Source organism: Misgurnus anguillicaudatus, chromosome 2 (genome assembly GCF_027580225.2).
Source record: "Misgurnus anguillicaudatus chromosome 2, ASM2758022v2, whole genome shotgun sequence".
Classification (NCBI taxonomy): domain Eukaryota; kingdom Metazoa; phylum Chordata; class Actinopteri; order Cypriniformes; family Cobitidae; genus Misgurnus; species Misgurnus anguillicaudatus.
The window spans coordinates 46,463,510-46,488,563 of NC_073338.2; the positions used below are offsets into that span (position 1 = coordinate 46,463,510).

The window sequence follows — 25,054 nt, forward strand, 5'->3', positions numbered from 1 at the left end:
TTGGATCAGTGGATGCTTCAGTGTTTTATAAGTTGGGTAAGAGCGTCAACTTGTGCATAATACAGGGTTCCCAAACCTTAGTTAACTTCAAATTCAAGGACCTTTCAAGGACTTTCCAGGTCCAATACTCTCAAATTCAAGGACTAAATGTGGGGAGACATTTCAAGTGAGAGCAAAGTTACATCTTGTTACCTTTTAAAGATACATTGTTACAGTTCCCTTTCGAGGGAACTTGCACTACGTCACTGCGGTGACACTTTGGGTACGCTTCCATAGGTAAGTTCGTCTGAATGTGTACATCAAATTCAACCAATGGTGAGGCTTAACAAAAAAACAGGGTGACGTGGGAGCCAGGAAGTATATCGCTATCTGAAATATTGCCAAAGACGGCGTTACAGGGACGCAGGAAGTATGGCAAGGGAGACGCAGCGCCTCGTTCCCTTCTCAGGGAACAACAGTTACAAACGTAACCCGAGACGTTTTCCGGTGTCAAACACAACTATTCAAAAAAACATTTTAGTATGAATCAACATTTTTTTAATACAGAAGATATAAGCATTTAAAACGAACAGTTTAGCATGTGTGTCTAAAAGGCTAGAAATTTTATGATATTATCCTACATTACACAGGGAATAATATGGATATTTTTTCCAGAAAACTTCTTGCATAAAATAGATTTTAGCACTTTCAATGACCTGTATCTATGTATGTATATTTTCTAAAACCTCCCATGGCCTTGAATTATTTTCCCCAGATTCACAAACTTTCAAAGGTTTCAATTACCCGTGGGATCCCTGATAATAGCGGAAATATGGATTGCCATAAAAACTCGTCATTGGGAGGCATTGTCTCTTAATGGTCAATGGCGGGAAAACAATTAATATAAACTTGTGAATAGGAGATTTAAATATGTGACACTGACCATGTTAACCGCAAAATACACAAAGTGAAATGTGATAAGGTTTAGGTAAGCAATAAGGTACGAGAGGCTGTGCTTTATCGTGGGAAATAAGTCACGACTGAAGGGTTTTGTTAGGCACAACGTGAAGCGAAGTCGATGCGACCCCTTCAGCACTGAGTTAGTCACGATCCCTAATCGGGACGATTACCGGTTTCACGATTAACCATGATAAAATGTCCTGACGGTTAGTATTATCGTTTAAAATGTAAATATCATTACAACCGTGTTTGATTACCGTGATTTTGAAAACTCCCGGTAAATCCTTTCCAGTCAGAATCAGCTTGACGCACGCGCGCGTGCAACATTGGTTTTTGCACGAAAAGGCGTGGCGGATGCAGTAACAGGTGCACTGTGTTTTAATGCATTGCTTATGTGTGCATTTGATGTTCTTATTTAAAGGTACTGTTCATTAAAACAGGTTCATACATCTCAGGGCTCCATGTTAATGTTCATTTAATGCAGGGGTGTCCAGTATGACCAGTCGATCGCAAATGCAATGCCGGTAGATCGCACATAAGTTAATAACCCTTTACTTAAAACAAAGTGCCAAATTGGCATTATGGTCTTAGAAACAAGTCTTTTTGAGTTGCTGCGCATTTCTTCTCAAGTGTGTTTTTATCAATCTTATGCCTGCCTGCTGCAGCTGAGTCGTCTAACTTCCGAAATTTGGATGCACATTCTTGTATGTGCGCGCGACCGACCGACCGAACGAGAAAGAGAGAGAGAGAGAGAGAGAGAGAGAGAGAGAGAGAGAGAGAGAGAGAGAGAGAGAGAGAGAGAGAGAGAGAGAGAGAGAGAGAGAGAGAGAGAGAGAGAGAGAGAGATTCATCTGATAATGTTGTCATTTTCTAGTTTATTTCATCAAAACCGCATCTCCGCTATTCCGCTATAAGGAGTACTCGGCATGTACTCAATGATTTTTTTTAACTCCTCAAAAAGAATGGAGTAATGGTGACAGCCCTAAATTCAACGTAGAAATAGTCCTCCTAACACACATTTAAAGTGTTATTAAAAAATGTAACAGTGTTTTGTTAAAAAATGTTTTTAAGCAGGTAGTTTTTGTCGGCTTTATCATTTTAAAAGTAGTTTGCCACACAAAAAAGGCTGGACACCCCTGATTTAATGTTTATGCTTAAAAAAGTGCATATAGCTATAGCTTTAATCAAAAAGTTACCACACAAAGCAAAAAATAAAATATAACGCAGCTTTCATGAAGAAAAATTACTAAAAGTCTTCTCTTCCGCTGGAAAAAATAGTCCCTGAGCAATTGTGAACAGTAACAGAATGTTTTACATTTGTTTGTTAACTCTTTCACCGCCAAGAGAAAACGCTTCCCCGCCAATGACGAGATTTTCCGTCTTTCCGTCTTTCCGCAATACCGCTATTATCCACCAGGATAACCAGGACTTCTGCAACTTATACAACCCGCAAGTAGCACCTCACGCGAAAGAGAAAGAACTCCGTGTATGTTTTAAAGATCGCTCTGCATCTGATCTCTATCAAAAGTCCTTCGCAAAAATGGAATTATCTCAAAATTGGCTGTTTTTGAAGAAACCTACCCATGTTTGAGAGTTGATTACAAGAGAACTAATGAAGGTAGGATGAAACGTTTTTTGAAAGCAGATGAAAGCAGAGGGTCTGTTCTTTCATCTGATATATTGTTTGTTTATATATTTAAAGAAGTACATTTTCTGGAAGGCATTAAACTTTTGTGAAAATCATGAAAAATGCTGGCGCTGGCTGGCAACTTTTTTTTTAAACGCTGGCGGGGAAACAGTTAAGGGTGCTGTGCAGTGATCAGAATCGAGGAATGGAAGTAACCGTTTTATAAACAATAATAAACATTTTTGGTCCCAATTGAAAAAGATATCAAGGCACATCTAATGTTATACAGCTATATAATCCAGGTTTTTAGGCCAATGAGATTCCATTGTAGGCAGAGCTAAGCAGCATATAACTTTACGGGTGGTTAGGACAAGTTGTTTATGAGATAGCATTTCCAACAGTAAATGTGATTGGCTGTACCTTCTTAATAGCGCCGTAGAAGGTGGCGTTGAGGTCTGCGGAGCCCATGTGATGCTGGAGTGTGAGCTGTCTGCCGCTGTGCTTAGCCAAATAAAACCTACAGGAAATACAAATCATGTAAAACCCAGCAAAGCAGATTTCAGAGATCTTGAGATATATGCATACAAAATGCTTTTGTAAACCCTACAACAATTAAAAATTAAAATACGCAAACATAATGAAATTAGAAATACACTTGATTGATCTCATGGTAATATGAATCAATTTTGAGCATCAACATTTGATTTCAAATTGATTTCAATCTTTGACATGACATTACTCAGTCAATATTAAAGATATCAAAGTTTTATTTTCACACAATGATCTTTACATTATGTAAGTTGATTTTATGTAGACAACTGTGAATTATAAAAAAAAGACTAGCTGGAATTTCATTAACTGTGCCATATATAAAAAAAGAAAGAAATGTCTCATATGCAAGTCACTTTGGATAAAGCGTCTCAAAAATTAAAAACATAAATGCAATGTAAATGTATCAAAGTTTTCACCTTCTGAAGACCTCGAAGGCGTGACGGGGAGAGGGTGGGATGTTGCATTTGGGCGTGGCCGACTGCGTGGGCCAATAACCTGTGGTCAGAACTCTCACAGTGAGGTCAACACCACAGAGAGACACCTGGGAACGAAATGTCAGGATTCATGTTATTCATAATATTATATATATTTTATGCGATATTAAAGGGGGTAATGGTATTTCATGCATTCTGAATTATAAACACAGTTAAAGAGTTGTAATCCTCATGCTAATCAAAGGCAAACTGTCAAAAAAGTTTTTTTTCCCCCCGGAAAAGCACGCCCACACGTCAATTAGAGTGCTCAACGCTCATCATCAGCATTGTTGCTTTGAGTACAAGTCACGAGCATCACTGCATGCAAAAACTTTGTTTAATATCAAGTTTGTTTTTAAAATGAAGGAGAAGAAAATCTTATTCTACTTTCCAAGTAACGCTGTCTTAACAGTGGATGCAATTTGTTTTTCCCGGAATGGGTTTATATTTGTTACCTGCATTTCGGAGACGATTGCTTTACAAACAAGGGCCAGTTCGACGCCGAATTTGCCAATGGTTTACAACCGAGTGATGGAGTGGTCCCAACGTTAAAAGATTCCGTCAAAACCACAGGTGTAAGTAAATAAATATTTAATCTCAAGTGTTTTGTTTGCAATCAGCACATAAGTGCATATAAATGTAAACAACACAAACAAATAGCTGCGCTGTACTCGTAACTCTTTATCTCCTCCCATCGTACGCTTCCAAGGGTTTGGCCTTTTTTGGAAAAAACAGAAAGGCTGTTCTGTCTTTTATAAATCTGACAACATGAAAGACTTTTTCTGGACATATGAAGGATGAAATACTACTCAATATATATACCCAAGATTAACATGAGATTGGCAGAAAGTGTGTGTTATGTGATCTATAAAACGTCATGAAAATTCTCGTGAAGGTGAAAAGCTGTCTGGAGATCAGCATAAAGTTGTGTTCGTGGCTAAACCTTTCACAATGCCTGCATTATATTATTCTGTCTTTTTCTGCGAGTTAGGGATGTGAAGGTAAGAAAATGTTCCCACTGGTTAACCAACGTGTGACAAACCTAGTTTATTCATTGCTTTTGTGGTAACCATGGTTTAATTATAGTAATCATGGTTTTTGGTTTTAACTGTAGTATAACCAGGGTTAATTATCGTAAAGGAAGTGCTTAAAGTGGCCTTGTGAACACTGGTACTTCTGAAATGTTGTTCGAATTAGAGGTCTACACGGAAGACCAGAGACCCGAAGACCCGGGACCCGACCCGAGACCCGTACCGGTTCGGGTCTATATTTTAAATAATCAGCCGGGTCCGGGTCGGGTCTCAATCTATTACTTCGGGTCCCGGGTCTGTTTAACATTGTGGGTAATACCCGAGGTCGATTGGACTCGGAGAAAACACACTCACATTTAAATAAAATATTTCAAAAACAGCATCAAAAACTTAGATGAAATGTCACATAAATTTTTTCTATGACGCTAAAATTGCATTAAAAAGTTTCTATTTGGTCGCTCCAACCAGGAAGCTAACGCGCATGCGCTCTTTTAATGTTTCTCTGGCTACCAGTCAGGAGCTTCTGCAGTGAGAAGCAATGGCTTTATGTTTTAACAATTGGCTCTTTTATTTAGAAGGCGGGACCTATTCCGCCGTACCGCGCATTTTGCACTGACTTCTCTCATTTTTATAATAATATTATAAATTGACCATCTTGCTGTTATATCTATAGTTTTCACGATCTGTTCAAAGAGCACAGAGATGATATCAAAGAAGTAAAGCTAACAAAAGCAGCCATGGCACTGAACGAGCAATCGTTATTATAATCCACATGGGCAAACATTATTAAGCAAGCTGACCCGATACACAACAAATGTAAAACTGCGTTATTAATCACCATGACTGTAAAGTGGACTTTTAAAGCTGGAATAAGCATTAAACATTTCAATCGTCAAGAGAGGAATAACACGATGGAACTTTCTTGGAAATAATGATTGTGCATCACACAGTCAGGTACAAGGAGGGAGAAGACTAACTTCTGGGTAAGACAAAAAGTTTAATTTTCGCTACTTGTTTATTGACTTATTAATAACATTTAGCTAAAGAATATTTGCCGGTCGGGTCTGTGTCTTCCCGGACGGGTTCGGGTCCAGATTTTAAATAATAGACGGGTCCGCGTCGGATCCGGGTCCAGCTTTTAAATAATAGACGGGTCCGGGTCGGTTCCGGGTCCAGCTTTCAAAACAACAGACGGGTCCGGGTCGGTTCAGTGTAGCACATTTACGGGTCTGATCGGGCTCGGGTAAGAATTTTTGGACCCGTTTAGACCTCTAGTTCAAATGCCCGCCCATCCCAAGCTTTGTGCAAATATTTAATGGAAACAAAGTTAGAGTCTCGTATATAAAAACAAATGTATATATAAATACAATTTTTCTTACATGTATTTGTGTATTTATATATATATATAAGAGTTTGGTTCCAAAACGCAATAAACGCCATTTTTGAAAAAAATGAGTTACTGCCAAAATCAGTATTATATCAGGTCAGTAGTTAAAAGTAAATTCTTAATTTTATGCAAAATCCAATATCCGCCGTGTTATTCTATCATCTTTTCTCCCCTTTTTCCCAAAATGCGATAAACGCCACTCCTCCTTTTTTACAGAACGCAATAAATCCATTCCTGAAATTACAGCCCACTAGTCACGCAATGTAAACAAACAATGGCGGCGCGCTGAGTACACAGAGTCCTAGTTTTCCTCATCTACTTTGTACTTCGTGATCAACAAACAAAACAAAATTATACTTTAATTGCATCGCTAAACCTGTGATGGTGTTCTGTGACGGGAAAGAAACATAAGCCATCAACATCTAATAATTTCCGCAAGAGGCACTCGGGTGCTTGTTCTCCAGACAGCATCAAGCCTATCATGCTAAAACATTGACCCCAGAGGATCTTATGAAAAACTCAAAGTCAATTAAAATCGAGCAGGACCAAATTTTTTTACAGCTGATCGCTGTGAAAGATGTAAAGAGACGACGTCAAGTATAACCGCAGCAATGACAGTGTTCTTAATATAACAAAGTAAGTGTTTTGGTTAATGCCATTAATGTTTATTTTTTAATCATTGTATACCACTAGTCAACTAAATAAATATAAAATGGTAAAGATGAATGCACATTTATACATTGATTTAATAGATTTATAGCAATTGAAATAAAAAGCTGTCATGGATTTATTGCATTTTGTGGAAAAAAGAATTCGTTTTCATAATAAATCTTTGAAAATCAAGTTATGGATTTAAATTGTTTATGTTTTTATAACCTAAAGATGCTATGTGAAAGTTTGTAACAGAAAATAGAGGTTTTCATCTTGCCACTTTCTTGGTATAGAAAACACGTTTTTACCGAAATTTGTTAAAATGGATTTATTGCGTTTTGGAACGAAACTCTTCATATATATATATATATATATATATATATGAAACAAGAAGTCTTTTGAGAGATTGTCAGAATCATTCGCACACAAACACACCTGTGATGTTTGCAGGTGATGGCGAAATTCATCCATCGTTGTATTAGAGATGCTCATGTCCCTGAACATGCCCTCCAGTTTAGAGGTGAACTGACAACCACACTCCGTCTATGAGAGAGAGAAAGAATGAGAGCATGTGTGTGTGAGAGACAGACAAAAAGAAGTCACAGACATATGTTGGACACATAGATGAATGATGGCAGTAAAGGACATGCAGTTAACCTTTAGTTTAGAGATCATGTTTTTCTCAGAGTCATCCGAGACGCTCTTGTTGGTGAGAAGTCTTCTAGCCAGATGTTGTTTGTAGTATCGCTCAAACACGTCTTTCTCCTGCATGAATCTGAACAGCACCATAGCTTTATCCAGGATAGACTCCACCTCCTGTTCTGTCAGCTAAACACAAAGAAGAGATCGACTTATCGCATGTTGTTTGCTGTGTGGATGTTAATTTATTCACTAGTTCATCCTTTTAGATGGCTCTTTGTAATATTAAATGCCGATTGGCCAATAGTGAAATTATGCTATCAAATGGGGGGGCAGTCGTAGCATAGAGGTTAGAGAGTTGGGTTTATAATCCAAGAGTTGACAGTTTGAGTCTCACGACTTGAGGTTTAATTATAAAGAATATATAATAAATTCATGTATTTTATAAAATGTCATAAAACTGGGCCCCCCCTGGCATCCCCCCATTTGAGAACCACTACCCTAGATGAAACCCCTAGTAGCACCCTCCCAAACAAGATCATACAATTTTATATGCAATATTAAAAAAAAAAAAAAAAACACAAATCATGTAAAAATCATGTGATCATGTAAATCTTAAATTCAAATAAATACAAAAAAAAAATAATAATAATTGTACCATTTTTTTCTTTGTCTATTAAAGTTTAATAATGGAAAATAATTTTGTGTGCTTTTTACTGAACCAATTTTTAAACTGACCTTTGATCTAATGGTGGTGTTAGGTTAGGGCAGTGCTTCTCAAATATTTTCTGTCACGCCCCCCCCTAGGAAGAAGTAAACATTTCGCGCCCCCCCAACTCTCTGCTGCGACTGTAAATAGTATAATTTGTCTATAAAATTTCACATCTGCAAAACATTGTATCCTTATTAACATTAAAGAAAACACAAAAAAAGAAATATCTATCAACTTACAACAAAGAATAACTTTATTAACATTGTTTTTTAGTCTGAAACAGAAAAGACTTAAAATGCATCAATTTGCCTGAAAAAAAAATCAATCCTTATTTAAAGTATAATTTTTTTGACCATTTGATACTGAAAAATGACATTAAATATAATCAATAAATAATAATAAAAAACTCAGCGTGATTGGGTTGTAATGTCTTTAAGTGACGGTGCAAAAAAAATCACTTCCTGAAAAAGTATTTTCCCCGGGGTCTCGTGCGCCCCCCCTGGTGTCGCTTCGAGCCCCCCCTGGAGGTCCCGCCCCACTATTTGAGAAGCACTGGTTTAGGGCACTAAAATGCAAACTTTACATGTAATTAATGATCAGGTAGTAACTGATAGCCCTCTGATCCAATGGCATCAGATTGACAGTAATCCAGCCTAATGGTGCTAAGGGTGGGGCGGCAGTGGCTCAGTGGTTCATGTAGGTTGTCTACAAACCGGAAGGTTGCTGTGCCCAGGTTGTGCTAGCCGTTGGACCAGGGGTAGGTAAATATTTTTGACTCAATAGCCACATCAGGTTTTGAAACACATTTAAAGAGCCAAGACAAATTTAGCTTTATTTATTCCAAATCACAATTATGTACTAAAGTTATATAGGCATTTAACTTTACCCTGATTTTAAGAACACAATTTCATATTTTGGAAAAAAATTACCACTGTTCTGGTGCATATCACATTAAAAGGTGAGGATTCTGAGGGAACAGGGTTGGGGGACGTGTTAAGCAGGACAATTGTTAATCGTTTATTAGGGGTCAAGCCCCGAAGGGGCGAAGACCCCTATTGTATCTGTTAGTTTTCTTCTTTTTAGGGGTCAAGCCCAGAATGGGCGAAGACCCCTATTGTATCTGTTAGTTTTCTTATTATTATTTATTCTTATTAGGGGTCAAGCCCCGAAGGGGCGAAGACCCCTATTGTATTTGTTAGTTTTCTTTTTATAATAATTATTATTATTAGTTATTCTTCTTCCGCCATTGCGGTCTATGGCAGCCCATAGAACCGTACGTAGGAAAGTTATGAAATTTGGCATACTGATAAAGGACACTCCAGTGTGTCCCCACAGCAAATTTGGAGTCTCTATGTCTAACCCACTAGCGCCACCAACAGTCCAAAGTTGCACTTACATTTTTGCTTATAACTTCTGACCCGGAAGTCCTAGAAATTAAATTCTTGTTTCCTCTGATTCCTTGGCTCAAGACGATTCGAATGGACCCTATGACGTCATTTTCCGTCATGAAAATTTTCCCGCCATTTTTAAATATTCTTAAAACCTACTTTTGCGAACTTGTCCTAGAGCTTTTGCCGGATTGCCTTGAAAATCGGTATGCACCATCTAGAGACACTCAAGGCAAAAAGTTATTAAAAGAATTTGGATAAACCAATCCGTTGTCATATAGCGCGTCAACGAATTTTACGTAGAGCGCAAAAAAACGGATTTTAGGCTGTATCTTTGCCAAACTTAGGCCTATTGACACGATACTTTGTATTTGTGATGCCAGTCAGGAACTAAGGGTGCATGCAGAGTTTCGTCACAGCGCCACCTAGTGGTCAGACATATGTTTTACACGCCTATAACTTTGGCTCCGATTGACGTATTTTCACGGGACTTGTTTCCTTGGAGTTCTGAATAGTTGCCGAGTCCAACGGTACCAAACATGCCAGAATTCGCCTTACGGTTAACCCTGCGCAGCAAAATAGCGCTTAAAAAACACGCGTGAATATCTCCGCGAGCTTTTTTCCGATCGACTCGAAAACACCATAGGAAGAAACTAACCTTACCTTCTGAATAAAAAGTTCTATTGGCGTTATATTAAAATTTTCATCAGAAATGGCCGAAAATTGCAAAAAACGAAAAATTACCTTCAAATTTTGTGTTTTTTACACATAAATGGTTGTAACTTCGTAACGAAAATATATTTTTTCACCAGATTTGATACGCTGATGCATGAGCACATTCTGAGGCTACACAAAAAAAATTGTATGCTTGCACCACCAGATGCCCTTATAATTGAACAAAACCTTTGATAACAAGCCAGTCCTATGGTCATACAACTGTGTCTTCACTAAACTAAAGTGTATGGACATAAAACTAGCCAGATGTAACACAATCATGACCTGATGTTGCATGCACAATTTTGTCATTGCGCCACCTACTGGTTTTGAGATAGAAATATGGTATTTTTGCCTAAAACTACTGCAATAACACATCTAAAACCATGAGTCATCATGGATTATTCCTTTCATGGCTTTGACTATGATCACTGGTGGTTGCCAATTCACTCCCTAGCAACCATTGAGAATACCTTACTAACCGTTTTTGCAAAAGCTATATCTCTGCATCAGAACATTGTAGAGACACGGGGATGGTCTCTTTTGACTAATTAAACTTGTTATAACATGATGTGACCCATGTTTTGCCACTGCAAACACCACTCACATGTCCTTCAGTCCTCTAATGTTCCCTGATTGTCAATAACAGAAGGACGATTGCAGTAGACATGAACTTAGATTATTTTTGTGGATAACTTTTTTGTTTTTTCATCTAAAATTATTAGGTTTACTTAGGTTCTTCAATCTGCTTATCCAATCTCAATTTTACATCCTTTTGTGCCCTTTTCGGCTTGACCCCGGCATTGCTGCTTGCAGCTATATTTCTTTTTCTTATTAGGGGTCAAGCCCCGAAGGGGCGTAGAACCCTATTGTTATTGTTAGTTTTCTTATTATTAGGGGTCAAGCCCCGAAGGGGCGTAGAACCCTATTGTTATTGTTAGTTTTCTTATTATTATTATTATTATTATTATTATTATGTTTCCTCTTCCGCCATTGAAGTCAATGGCAGCCCCTAGAACCGTACATAGGAAAGTTATGAAATTTGGCACACATGTAAAGGACAGTCTCAGAAGTTACTATAGCAACATTGGTGTGTCTGACTCAAACCCTCTAGCGCCACCAACAGTCCAAAAATCCACTTATGTTCATGCTCATAACTTCTGACCTGTGAGTCCTAGAAACTAAATTCTTGTTTCCTCTGAATCCTTTGCTCATGATGATTCAATTGCACACATTGATGTCATTTGTGTCATGCACATCTTTCCGCCATTTTGAATTTTCCGTAAAACCTACTTTTTCGAACTCCTCCTAGACCGTTTGTCCGATTTTCATGTCCTTTGGTATGTAGCATCTAGAGGCACCCCAGACAAAAAGTTATCAAAAGCTTTTTGATAGACCAATGCGTTCTCGTACAAATTGCCAACATATATGGCGGCGAGCACGCCAAAACGGACGTGAGGCCGTATCTTCGCAAAACTTTATTGTATCGACACGAAACTTGGTATATGTCATTACAGTCATGACCTGAGGGTGCCTGCAACGTTTCGTCACAGCGCCACCTAGTGGTCACGAGATTCGAAAAATGCCTATTTTCGCTGATAACTACTTCAAAGTTGAGTCTAAAATCATGAAATTGGTCTTGTTAGATTCCTTGAGGCATGCCGAGTCAAACGATACCAAACGGTTTTCGGTCGGCCATTTTGGGTGTCGGCCATTTTGAATTTTCTCATTAAGTTCAGTATTTCACAAACAGAATGGCGTATCGCTATGAAATTTGGCATGGTTCATCAGTGACATGTTCTGAGCGCACCTATAAATCTTTAGGACGGCGCCACCTAGTGGTCAGGATATGTAAATAAATTGTTTAAAATCTTTATATAATTTGATTAAATTGCCACTATGACATAAGACTTCACTCTATTGTTTCCTTGGCTCATGCTGAGTCCGACTGTACCAAATATGTCTGAGTCAAACCTACTTCCTGTCGGCCATTTTGAATTATATTGAACACCTACTTTTTCGAACTCCTCCTAGAGCGCTCGTGTGATTGGCTTGATTTTTGGTATGCATCATCTAGATACACTCTAGACAAAAAGTTATCAAAAGCTTTTCGGTAGACCTATCCGTTGTCGTATAACGCATCAAAGAATGCGAGGGCGAGCACGCCAAAATGTGTTTGAGCCTGTATCTTCGCAAAACTTTTGCGTATTAATATGAGACTTGGTATATGTCATAACAGTGATGACCTGAGGGTGCATGCACCATTTCGTCACACTGCCCCCTACTGGTCACGAGATATAAAAAATGTCTATTTTTGCTTATAACTACTGCAAATTTGAATGTAAAATTATGAGACTGGTCTTGTTAGATTTCGTGAGGCATGCCGAGTCAAACGATACCAAATGGTTTTTGGTCGGCCATTTTGTGTGTCGGCCATTTTGAATTTTTCTTTAAGTTCAAGTATTTCAGAAACGCAATTGCGTATTGTTATGAAACTTGGTATGATTCATCAGCAACATGTTCTGGGAGGACTTGTAAACTTTTCGGTGCCCCCTAGTGGTCAAGAGATTTGAAGCTATATCTCTGCATCCCTTTATTGTATTTACACCAAATTTGGTGGGTGTCATCACAATCAAGACCTGAGTCACAATTTATTTTTTTGGTCAGTGCCCCCTAGTGGTCAAGTCATTTAAGGCTATATCTCTGCATCTCTTTATTGTATTTACACCAAATTTGGTGGGTGTCATCACAATCAAGACCTGAGTCACAATAAATTTTTTGGTCAGTGCCCCCTAGTGGTCAAGTCATTTAAGGCTATATCTCCGTATCGCTTTATTGTATTTACACTAAATTTGGTATGTGTCATCACAGTCATGACCTGAGGCACCATCTATTCTTTCAGGCACAGTGCCACCTAGTGGTCTCAAGATACGAAAAAAATGTTTTTTTTGTTCATAAAACTAATGCAAACTTAGATCTTAAATCATGACAGTCATCACGTATGAATCATTTTTTGCCATGTTTGGCTTGACCCCGGTATCGCTGCTTGCAGCTATATTTATTCTTGTTCCTCGTTCTTCCACCCAAAAGTCAATGGCAGCCCATAGAACCGTACATAGGAAAGTTATGAAATTTGGCACACATGTAGAGGACAGTCTTAGAAGTTACTATAGCAACATTGGTGTGTCTGACTCAAACCCTCTAGCGCCACCAACAGTCCAAAAATCCACTTATGTTCATGCTCATAACTTCTGACCCGTGAGTCCTAGAAACTAAATTATTGTTTCCTCTGAATCCTTGGCTCATGATGATTCAAATGCACACATTGATATCATTTGTGTCATGCACATCTTTCCGCCATTTTGAATTTTTCGTAAAACCTACTTTTTCGAACTCCTCCTAGACCGTTTGTCCGATTTGCATGTCCTTTGGTATGTAGCATCTAGAGACACCCAAGACAAAAAGTTATCAAAAGCTTTTTGATAGACCAATGCGTTCTCATATAAATTGACAACATATATGGCGGCGAGCACGCCAAAACGGACGTGAGGCCTTATCTTCGCAAAACTTTATTGTATCGACAAGAAACTTGGTATATGTCATAACAGTCATGACCTGAGGGTGTCTGCAACGTTTCGTCACAGCCCCACCTAGTGGTCACGAGATTCGAAAAATGCATATTTTTGCTTATAACTACTTTAAACTTGAGTCTAAAATCATGAAGGTGGTCTTGTTAGATTCCTTGAGGCATGCCGACTCAAATGATACCAAACGGTTTTCGGTCGGCCATTTTGGGTGTCGGCCATTTTGAATTTTCTCATTAAGTTCAGTATTTCACAAACAGAATGGCGTATCGCTACGAAATTTGGCATGGTTCATCAGTGACATGTTCTGAGCGCACCTATAAATCTTTAGGACGGCGCCACCTAGTGGTCAGGATATGTAAAAATAAATTTTTAAATCTTTATATCATTTGATTAAATTGCCACACTGACATAAGACTTCACTCTATTGATTCCTTGGCTCATGCTGAGTCCGACTGTACCAAATATGTCTGAGTCAAACCTACTTCCTGTCGGCCATTTTGAATTATATTGAACACCTACTTTTTCGAACTCCTCCTAGAGCGCTCGAGTGATTGGCTTGATTTTTGGTACGCATCATCTAGAGACACTCCAGACAAAAAGTTATCAAAAGCTTTTCGGTAGACCTATCCGTTGTCGTATAACGCATCAAAGAATGCGAGGGCGAGCACGCCAAAATGTGTTTGAGCCTGTATCTTCGCAAAACTTTTGCGTATTAATATGAGACTTGGTATATGTCATAACAGTGATGTCCTGAGGGTGCATGCACCGTTTCGTCACACTGCCCCCTACTGGTCACGAAATATAAAAAATGTCTATTTTTGCTTATAACTACTGCAAACTTGAATGTAAAATTATGAGACTGGTCTTTTTTAGATTTCGTGAGGCATGCAGAGTCAAACGATACCAAATGGTTTTTGGTCGGCCATTTTGTGTGTCGGCCATTTTGAATTTTTCTTTAAGTTCAAGTATTTCAGAAACGCAATTGCGTATTGTTATGAAACTTGGTATGGTTCATCAGCAACATGTTCTGGGAGGACTTGTAAACTTTTCGGTGCCCCCTAGTGGTCAAGAGATTTGAAGCTATATCTCTGCATCTCTTTATTGTATTTACACCAAATTTGGTGGGTGTCATCACAATCAAGACCTGAGTCACAATTTTTTTTTTTTTGGTCAGTGCCCCCTAGTGGTCAAGTCATTTAAGGCTATATCTCTGCATCTCTTTATTGTATTTACACCAAATTTGGTGGGTGTCATTACAATCAAGACCTGAGGCACCATCTATTGTTTCAGCACAGCGCCACATAGTGGTCTCAAGATACAAAAAAATGCTATTTTTTTATAAAACTAATGCAAACTTAGATCTTAAATCATGACAGTCATCACGTATGAATCATTTTTTCCCATGTTTGGCTTGACCCCGGTATCGCTGCTTGCAGCTATATTATATTATTCTTCTTCCTGTTCCATTGCGGTCTATGGCAGCCCATAGAACCGTACGTAGGAAAGTTATGAAATTTGGCACACTGACAGAGGACAGTCCAAATAATATCCATAGCAATTTTGGAGTCTCTATCTCAAACCCACTAGCGCCCCCAAGAGTCCAAAATTGCACTTACGCTTTTGCTTATAACTTCTGAGTCCTCGAAACGAAATTCTTGTTTCCTCTGATTTCTTGGCTCAAGACAATTCGATTGGACCATATGACGTCATTTTCCATCATGAAAATTTTTCCGCCATTTTGAATTATTCGAAAAACCTACTTTTGCGAACTCGTCCTAGAGTTTTTACCCGATTGCCACGGAAATCGGTATGTAGCATCTACAGACACTCAAGGCAAAAAGTTATTAAAAGAATTTCGATGCACTACTCCATTGTCATATACCGCGTCAATACATTTTAAGTAGAGCGCCAAAAAACAGATTTTTAGCTGTATCTTTGACAAACTTAGGCCTATTGACACGACACTTGGTACTTGAGATGCCAGTCAGGAACTGAGGGGGCATGCATAGTTTCGTTGCAGCGCCACCTAGTGGCCAGACGAATGTTTTATAGGCCTATAACTTTGGCTATGATCGACGTATTTTCATGCGACTTGTTTCCCTGGAGTTTTGAATAGTTGCCGAGTCCAACGATACCAAACATGCCAGTATTCGCCTTACGGTTAACCCTGTGCGGCAAAATAGCGCTTAAAAAACACGCGCAAATATCTCCGCGAGCGTTTTTCCGATCGACTCGAAAACACCATAGGAAGAAACTAACCTTACCTTCTGAACAAAAAGTTCTATTGGCGTTATATTAAAATTTCCATCAGAAATGGCCGAAAATTGCAAAAAACGAAAAATTACCTTTAAATTTGGTGTTTTTTACACATAAATGGTTATAACTTTGTAAAGCAAAGAGATTTTTTCACCAGATTTGATACGCTGATGTACGACCACAGTCTGAGGCTACACAAAAAAAATTGTATGCTTGCACCACTAGTTGGCCTTATAATTAAACAAAACCTTTGAAATCAAGCCACCCTATGGTCATACAACTGTTTCTTCACTAAACTAAAGTGTATAGTCCTAAAACTAGCTAGATGTAACACAGTTATGAACTGAGGTTGCATGCACAATTTTGTCATTGCGCCACCTAGTGGTTTTGAGATAGAAATATGTTTTTTTTGCCTAAAACTACTCCAACAGAACATCTAAAATCTTGGGTCATCATGTATTACTCCTTTCATGGCTTTGACTATAATCACTTGTTTTTGCCAATTCACTCCCTAGCAACCAATGAGAATACCTTATTAACCGTTTTTGCAAGAGCTATATCTCTGCATCAGAACATCGTAGAGACTTGGGGGTGGGCTGTTTTGACTCATTAACACAACTGTAACATTTTGTGAGCTGAGTATTGCCACTGCAAGCACCACTTACTTTTTCTTCAGTTTTCTCGTTATTATGATTATGCTAGTCGAGAAGAGAGGGAGAGATTTCATTAAATGAGAACACAGCTTTTTTGCTGATAACTGTTATATTATTTTGTCTGAAATCAAGAGATTTTCCTAAATTCTTTAAACTGCTCATCCGAACTCAACTTTACTTTCTTCTGTGCACTTTTTGGCTTGACCCCGGTAATTGCTGCTTGCAGCTATATTTGGTTATGTGTTTGTTGTATAATGTGGGACGTATTGTGATGTATATGAAACAGCTATCCTTGTGCTTTAGGACCCCCTCGAAAAAGAGATGGATCATCTCAAGGGGCTATCCTTAAATAAATAAATAAATATCATATTTACAGTTCTGAAGTAAACATTATAATCAAAGTAATATATTTAGTATAGTAAGACACAACATTATCATGAGGAAAATTTACCATGGCTTTATTTTTGTACCATTTGTATTACCATAGTTTTACTACAAATAAAAATACCATTGTTATTATGATGAGAACAGAATAAATTTGTGGTTACTTACCACAAATAAAACTATGTTTACTATAGTTTAATCAAGATTCATTTTCTTTAGAGCAAATTATCACAAGTGCATAATATGAGGTAAGGGCTATGTTAACTTTCACATACTGACTTTTTGCGTTCTGGTGAGATCCTATGACAGCACCATGCTTAAAGTTAATGAGTTCCTCAGAATTACCCATTTATTTAAAAAATGTTTGTAAATGCAGAATGTATGACTAAGCGCTCGGTTTTATAAACATGTGGTAAAGGAACAACCGAATTTAATATTAAAAAAGGTGTGTCAGTACATTGTCCTTATAAGGGCTTTCACGCTGCACTTAACCCCAGGTTATCTTCGTTCTAAACCCTGCTTTTAACCCTAGATTAAGGATCATTTCACACTTGTAATTTAGAAGCTGGGTTATCACTGAAATTAACCTAGGGTTATGAAACCCTGCTTGGTAATTTGATAATTACAGACAGGTGTGTAGAAGCAGGGTTGGAGACACCTGACCTAGGGTTTAGGATTGATTATGAATACCCAGGTTTGCCTCTTAACCCGTGGTTAAGTAAGAAAAGTGTGAAACGCGAAACAGAGTACTCCGTTTCCGTTAAAGGGGTCAAATTATGAGATTTTTTTTTAAGATGTAAAATAAATCTTTGATGTCCCCAGAGTTTGTTTGTGAAGTTTTAGCTCAAAATACTCCACAGATAATTTATTATATTTATTAATACCATTGTCAATACTATCATTATTAATATTATTATTACTCATCATCCCTATTACATCTACTATTATCATTAATATTATTGATATTATATTAAGATTACCATTATCAATATTACTATTATTTATTTATTTATTTAATTAATATTATTATTGCTATTACTACTACTATTACTTATTATTTATATGATTTTTTTATCTTCTTCCTGATCATTCACTCTCCCCCTAAGTCCGGATGAAATTAGTATTTTTGTTAATTTGTCTATCATTACTATTATTGCTATCTGTCATTTCATATTAATATAATTTTTCATTATTATTATTGTTAATAATATTCCTATTATTATTATTATTATTGCTATTATTATAGCATGTTAAAATTGCAAATTTGTAGGCCTGAGCAAAAGTGTGCCGTTTTGGGGTGTGTCATTTAAAATGCAAATGAGCGTTTAAAATGCAAACACTGATCACAATGATGGTGGTTTGTTGTAATTGAAACTCAATTGTGCTGTCCATTATTTTTTCTTTCTCTATGCACTAAAAGGCAGTGCTTTGGTTGGATAGGGCAGATAAAGGGGACAGTAATATTGTACCGTATTTTCCGCCCTATAAGGCGCACTTAAAAGCCTTTAATTTTCTCAAAAAATGACAGTGCGCCTTATAATCCAGAGCGCCTTATATATGGATCAAGGCAAACTCCGGGTCAATGTCAAAATGTTCCGGCCGGCTCCCGCGAGGACGCTTCCGCGGCCAGACTATTTCATTTACAATGTGTTTACTGAATTAGGGAAAAGTTCCCTTCCACGTTTGGGAGAAGAGTGAGCAAGGCTGGGAGATATTGTTTATATGCACATCAACGTTTGAACAACGTCACCATGGTGAACTTAGTTTTCAGAAGGCCTAATAAAGTTTGACTTTATCTGACATTCCCTTAAGCACAGCTCCATCTAGTGCAGTGTTTCCCGGTCCTGTTCCTCGGGCACCTCCTCCCAGAGGGTTTTGGATGTCTCCTTGGGTGGAACACCTGATTCGACTCATCAGCCTCCTTCTAAAATGGTAAACATGTGTCCCTAACAAGCTGATGAGTTAAATCGGGTGTGTTAAATAAGGAGACATCTAAAACTTTCTGGGAGGGGGTGCCCGAGGACCAGGGTTGGGAAACACTGATCTAGTGGATGCATAACGCAAACCCAGTCAAACGTTTGACTGCAGTATCTTCTATTCTATGCGCCTTATAACCCGGTGCGCCCTATATATTAAAAAAATTCTAAAATAGGCCATTCATTGAAGGTGCGCCTTATAGTGCGGAAAATACGGTAATTCGCCTTGCTACCTATGTCACAAAAAGGTGAAATGTGAACGACCTAATTTTTCACATGATTGCAGAAAATGGCTTACCCAAAGAAAGTTACTGGGTTGATCTTTATCACATTTTCTAGATTGATAGAAGCACTGGGGATCCAGTTATAGCAGTTAAACATGGAAAAAGTCAGATTTTCACGCTATGACCCCTTTAACCTGGGGTTTAGAATAACCCGGGGTAACTATTTTCAGTGTGAAAAGCCCTATAGTGTATTTTTGTTGTCCCACACAACATGTCTCTGCTGTTCAGGTTACTCTGTATATCGTTTTTCACATTACTTTATGTTTATTTGAACCTTTTGTCAATATTTCACATCTCTTACCCCCTTGACTCCTTTCTTGAGCTTGTCGTCAATGAAAAGCGAGAGGTATTCGGGTGACCTGGAGTTGAGGTTGAGGAAATACTCAAAGTCTCCGGCAATAGTTTGTTTGAAAAGCCTGTCGTCGTTGAAGGACTCCTGCAGGAACCGGTCGAAACGCGACTTCAAGTCCAATAAACCCTGGATTCACACAGAAAAAAAAAACCCATGAATGAACTCCGACAAGATTGACTAATATATATACAAATTCTAATATATACAAATTTAGAGGCCTGTATTATTTATTATTACAAGTGTGTATTGTAGAAGCCTACAGTCCTGGTCCTAAAGTCCAGTTAGTTTTAACTCTTCTAACCATCTTGACATTGCATGAAAATAACAGGCAGGTGAGTTCAAGTAGGATTGAAGCAGTGATCGGTCAAGACCCTTGATAGATCATCTTCAATACTGCAGCTCAAAAAATGTTAAACTTTTTACTACTTCATTTCCACAGACAGGGTTCATGTTGGGTTAGCGCCAGTGTACCTGGATGTAGTCGACGGGATTTTTGCCCTCTCCCTCCTCTGACACCAGCGCTTTGCCTTGCTCCCTCAAATACCAGCTCATACACTCGCACATCGTCTTTAGTCCGTTCGGTACTCGACCAAACAGCTTATACATGCACGCCAGGTCTGAAGAGAGAGAGGAAAAGTGTATAGAAGGGAGAGAGAGAGTACTATGGTTATGTCTGAACTCCTAATCCATATGCATTTATATTGTACCAAATATCTATTGTTATTTGGTTTATCCATCCATATTGACCTTAGAGGAACCCTTATTCTCAAACATTATGCTTAACCCACTAATATTTCACCTAAAGGCTCATTGAAGAGGTCAAAGCTTATTGTTATAAGTTAACACATTGGAACTGAACCTTCTGTTTTGCCATTCTTGAGCATATGGACCAGTCCAGAGTTCTCCATCTCTACGATGGTCTTCATGTGTTTGGAGATGAGCTCTCTCTCCACCACCTTCACAATAGGCTCCTCTGTGGTTTTGTCCAGGCAGTGCATCACTCGCTCGATCTCCTCGTTTATCCGAGCCTCCACTTTCTTGATGTAGACGCTGGCGCTGTTCTCCGCCAGAAACTTCTGACTCTCCATCTACACACACACATGTACAAATAGTAAGACAGAGACTTTAAAAAAAACTCCAGACTACCATTACAAAAAAATGACGAATGAATGAATTTAGTTGGGCTGCAACAAGGCATGGGCTGGTATGATATTTTGGCGATATGATAACCTTAAAAGGTCAAGCGGAGATTTTTCTTTTTCCGGGTGGATCATTAATACTATTGGTCATCCTAGTTGTTAATCATTCTGGTGGTATGTTTACGTATGGTCGTCGTACGTGCTCGTCCCTAGGTTCGCTTACATGCACACTTTCAGGTGTATATGTGTGGTGAGCTACGGTTTCAGCCATTCATTAAAGCTTGAGTTCTCACCGTTTTTTTTTTTTTCAAAATGTCTGAGGGTCGCAAGAGAAAAATTGTCTATGAATTGTATGACAAAAAGAGAAAGGGCTCTAAAGAAAGAAACAAGACCAGAGTGTTTTTGGAAGAATATTTCACACGCTGGCGTGCGCTAAAAGCACAGAATGGGCTTCCCACTGACGCTTCAGTCGCGAAGTTTCTACTTGACAGGTAAAGTTCACCATGCTATTTGGAGAAATCCATTTAAAATCACTGCTAGTAAAAGTTGATGTAAGCTATGATTAGCGATGCTAGCCCTGGCACAAGTCACAAACCGTGCAGACACGGTAAACATCTCAATGTATGAGCCATGACGGCAGCAACTTGTAAACAGAGCGTGCACGAGAAGAACTAGGCTCGTGCATGCTCTCTCGTGCACACGTTTAATAGGCGCTCCCTCTCTGGAGCAGGTAGAGTGTTGCGCAATTGCATTTTTTTTTAAAGTGGAGAGGGCGTTCTTTTCTAAAATTCAGGAAAATCTTCCGCTATACCTTTAAGCAAAAATACCACGGTTTCACTGTGTTGCGGTATTGCCATTGCAACAATAAAATGTGTTATATTTAAATCAGGGTTTCTGCAGGTTTCACCAAGTCTAATTTAAGACTTTTTAAGACCTTTTTAAGACCATAATGAATTAAATTTAAGACCTATATCACCACAATGAAGTCCAATTTTATAGTCCAGTGTGAATGCATCCATGTGTTTTTTAGAACCATATATATTTCATGACAAAAAACAAGATGTATTTTCTAGGGGTGTGAAAAGAGACTTGTTCCGCAAGATGAAACGAGACTGGGTTCACGAGAATAAGATCAGACAAGATTTTTTATCTTTGCTTGATATTACAAGTTTTCACCTTAAATGTCATAAGAAGTTTTAGGAAATCCCCAATGATAAAATATATGAAGAAAAATAACATTATAATTAACTAAAAATCACATAATTTTAAAATGTTTTAACCAATCTAGGGGTTTCACTAACAGTTATTTTGGTAAGGATGATGATCAAGTAATCTGATTTTTTTGGTAATAAAAATGGAGCTAAATGGGCCAAAGCATTTACGATGACAATAATAATGAGACAATAATAATTGGTTCAAATAATGCATAATGTGCATAAAATAAACACATGGTTTTATGTAACAACAATGTTAAAATATTATGTGTGGTTACCCAGATAGAATTTAGATTAATCCAGGACTAGGTCTTATTTATATTAGGACATGTAAGGAGGATTTTTTATTAAATATAACTTACAAAATACATTACTGGTGTGCATCTTGAGACAAAGAATGGCAGTGAAATATTTTAAATAAATAGAAATACAGTAATTAAATTGATGAGACCAGGGGCCTCATTTATAAAAGTGCGACGTAGGAACTGTCCTACATTTCATCTAAGACCATTTCTGAAATGATCGTAAGTGTGATTCAGAGAAAAGGAGCTTACGCACAAAAAAACGTGCGTACGCCTTTTTTCCAGATGTGCGGTTTATAAATCACATATGATCTTAAAATTGTGCGCAGCTGAATGCTTTTAGAACTCCGCCTTGTAAACGCCCCTAATTTAATTCATTAGCATATAAATATTAAATTTTCAAAGGCCAAATTCAATGACTGCTACAATGGCGAGTGGTAAGAAAACATATTTGTTGTCGTTTGCTTAAGTTTTTAATATTTCTAAATTCTAACATGGAAACTTTATTGACATCACTCAAGTTAAGCCGATTATAAGTGGATCTTTAAATTCACGTGTTTCATTTAAATATAGTTTTACACGTAGGCTAAACGTAATATTTGTGTCTTTAAAGTTTTGTTTCAGTTTGCCATGCCTCCTGCGCGGCGGTGTTAAAATAAGATATTTTCGACTTTAAAATTCAAAGATCGTATCTTAAACTGTCGGAATATATTCCATATTGATTCATTTGGATTTACAGATGTTTAACATTAAAATCGATGCATGGGAATAATTTATATTAATTTTTGAAATACCCATCACTCTTAAATGTCGCATGTCCCTTATTGATACATCGAGGCTTCACAATTTAGTTCCTTTCACTACGTTTTAATCATTAAATTCGATCGGTTTTACTTTTATTCAATAAAGCGCATGTTCTGTAACATTTACGTGCGTTAAACACCGCGAAACAATTTTGCTATATTTTTAAATATTTTTTGAAAAGATGACGAACTACAAAATCGTTTCCTGAACATATAGCTTGGGCGCCATCTTTTTGCATTAGAATAGGCCTACATTTTAAAATATCAAAATAGGCCAACATATTTTGTTTTAAAATATATTCTAAAACCTGGTTAAATTATTTTGGAGCAGCCTAGTAGGCCTTCTCCACAGTTCATTCTTGTTCATTTTCTGTGTGCATCATTGTTGCATGTTTTTATGTTTCTATTCTGAATAAACAAACAGCGCAGTTTACACGCTTCGTCCTTGTTGCATTAGTTCATTAAGATAATTCTAAACAGATTTCTGTAATTCAAACAACTCTGAATTGTAGTTGAGAACGTCACGGCGCACTATTAAAACATTGTCGGTAATGTGTCGGTCGGGCCGGGCTCGGACACAACGTGCAGAAGCTTCGGTTATGGTTTTTTGTGCCCGGTCTAAGCTCTTATACAGATGATGTTGACGCTGTAAACGTTTCGAATATTTATTAATTTTTTATCAAACATATTCAACACTTTTTTTACATTAGCCAGGGGATGAAAGAGAAAAAGAATTAAATAAAAACATGGAAATTAGGGATGGGCATTTTCCAGTAATTTACTATTCGAATATGTAAGCTCATAAAGAACGAATATTCGAATATTCGTTTATTTAAATTATGTTAATTAAGACATGCGTCTTTTGTATTTTTCGTTTTGTCATAATTTCACAGAAGGCTTATAATAAATAAAATATCCACAACAAGCTAAACTTATATTCTGTATGTATATGTATGTATGTATTTTTAAGTTGAATACAAACATAAATTGTATATATATATTTTAAATTCTTCTTAAAAAATATCCTACAGAAAAAAAGGCATTAAAACCCCATGCGGAGCGCAGTCTGAGTCAGTCAAACCCCAAGTTTCAAGTCGATCGTTAGTATGAATTCATTACTGTTGGATCCTACATACATTATATTATACCAAATATTATACATTAACCCCAAATCTAAGCGAAGTTTGAGGACTTGCGAAGTTTAAAGTTTGAGGACTTGACAAAGTAGGCTATCATCATTTAAACCCTTAAACAGACTCCAAATAAGAGCCCGGAGCAAACGAAAAAACGCATCTACATAACCGACTGCTCAGTCAACATATAAATATCTTCTCAGTTTAGTTTGACATGTATTTGTGAATGAAGAAACCATCTTTACCCTACCTGCTTCGGTGAAAGCCCGTTCTTCTGACTAGATACATAATGCCGGTGCTGCGGAGAAAACTCTTCCTCGTGTTGCACGTGATGATGATTATCGGATAAAAACAACAGACGGATTGAACAAGATTGAATATCTGTATTTAACATTATTTTACAAATAACGTAAGCTGGCTCGATAGATTATTGGTGAGTGTGCAAAGTTAGCGTTAGCTTAATTTAACAAGATTTCACAAAGACGGAGCTTTGCTTTTAAACAGCCATGTGCAGTTATCCGGTTCATTTGTGAAAGAGCACCGCATATTATAAATGTTCTCCGTTTCATTTCGTTCTCCGTGTCTGTCTCGTTATTAACAAAATAAAGTAGACTTTATAACAGAAAGCTTCCAAATCTCTCATGATGTGTTGATGCGTGCGGCGGAGAAGCACGTTTAATAACACGTGAGCCTTCACTGAGCCAGTTGCCAAATATGGCGCTGCGCGGACAAACCCGTAGATAAAAGAAAAAAAAACTTAAATTCGTCTGCAATCTGCATTGCCAAACAATCAGAAATATATACGAATTAATGTTCATGTATATCTTACATTTAAGTCTGTAAAAGAGGATAGATGAA

General features: G+C 37.6%; 1 protein-coding gene across 1 annotated transcript in view; it reads right to left on the reverse strand.

The window, feature by feature from the left end:
- Positions 1 to 25,054, reverse strand: part of cul3a (cullin 3a) — a 38,483-nt gene that overhangs the window by 1,813 nt on the left and 11,616 nt on the right. The window contains exons 6-12 of the mRNA XM_073856739.1: positions 20,465 to 20,693; positions 20,077 to 20,222; positions 19,555 to 19,731; positions 7,318 to 7,488; positions 7,096 to 7,203; positions 3,535 to 3,659; positions 2,987 to 3,083 (exon numbers count right to left, since the gene is read on the reverse strand). Coding sequence (XP_073712840.1) covers positions 2,987 to 3,083; positions 3,535 to 3,659; positions 7,096 to 7,203; positions 7,318 to 7,488; positions 19,555 to 19,731; positions 20,077 to 20,222; positions 20,465 to 20,693 — 1,053 coding nt within the window. The remainder of the gene's footprint in view (positions 1 to 2,986; positions 3,084 to 3,534; positions 3,660 to 7,095; positions 7,204 to 7,317; positions 7,489 to 19,554; positions 19,732 to 20,076; positions 20,223 to 20,464; positions 20,694 to 25,054) is intronic.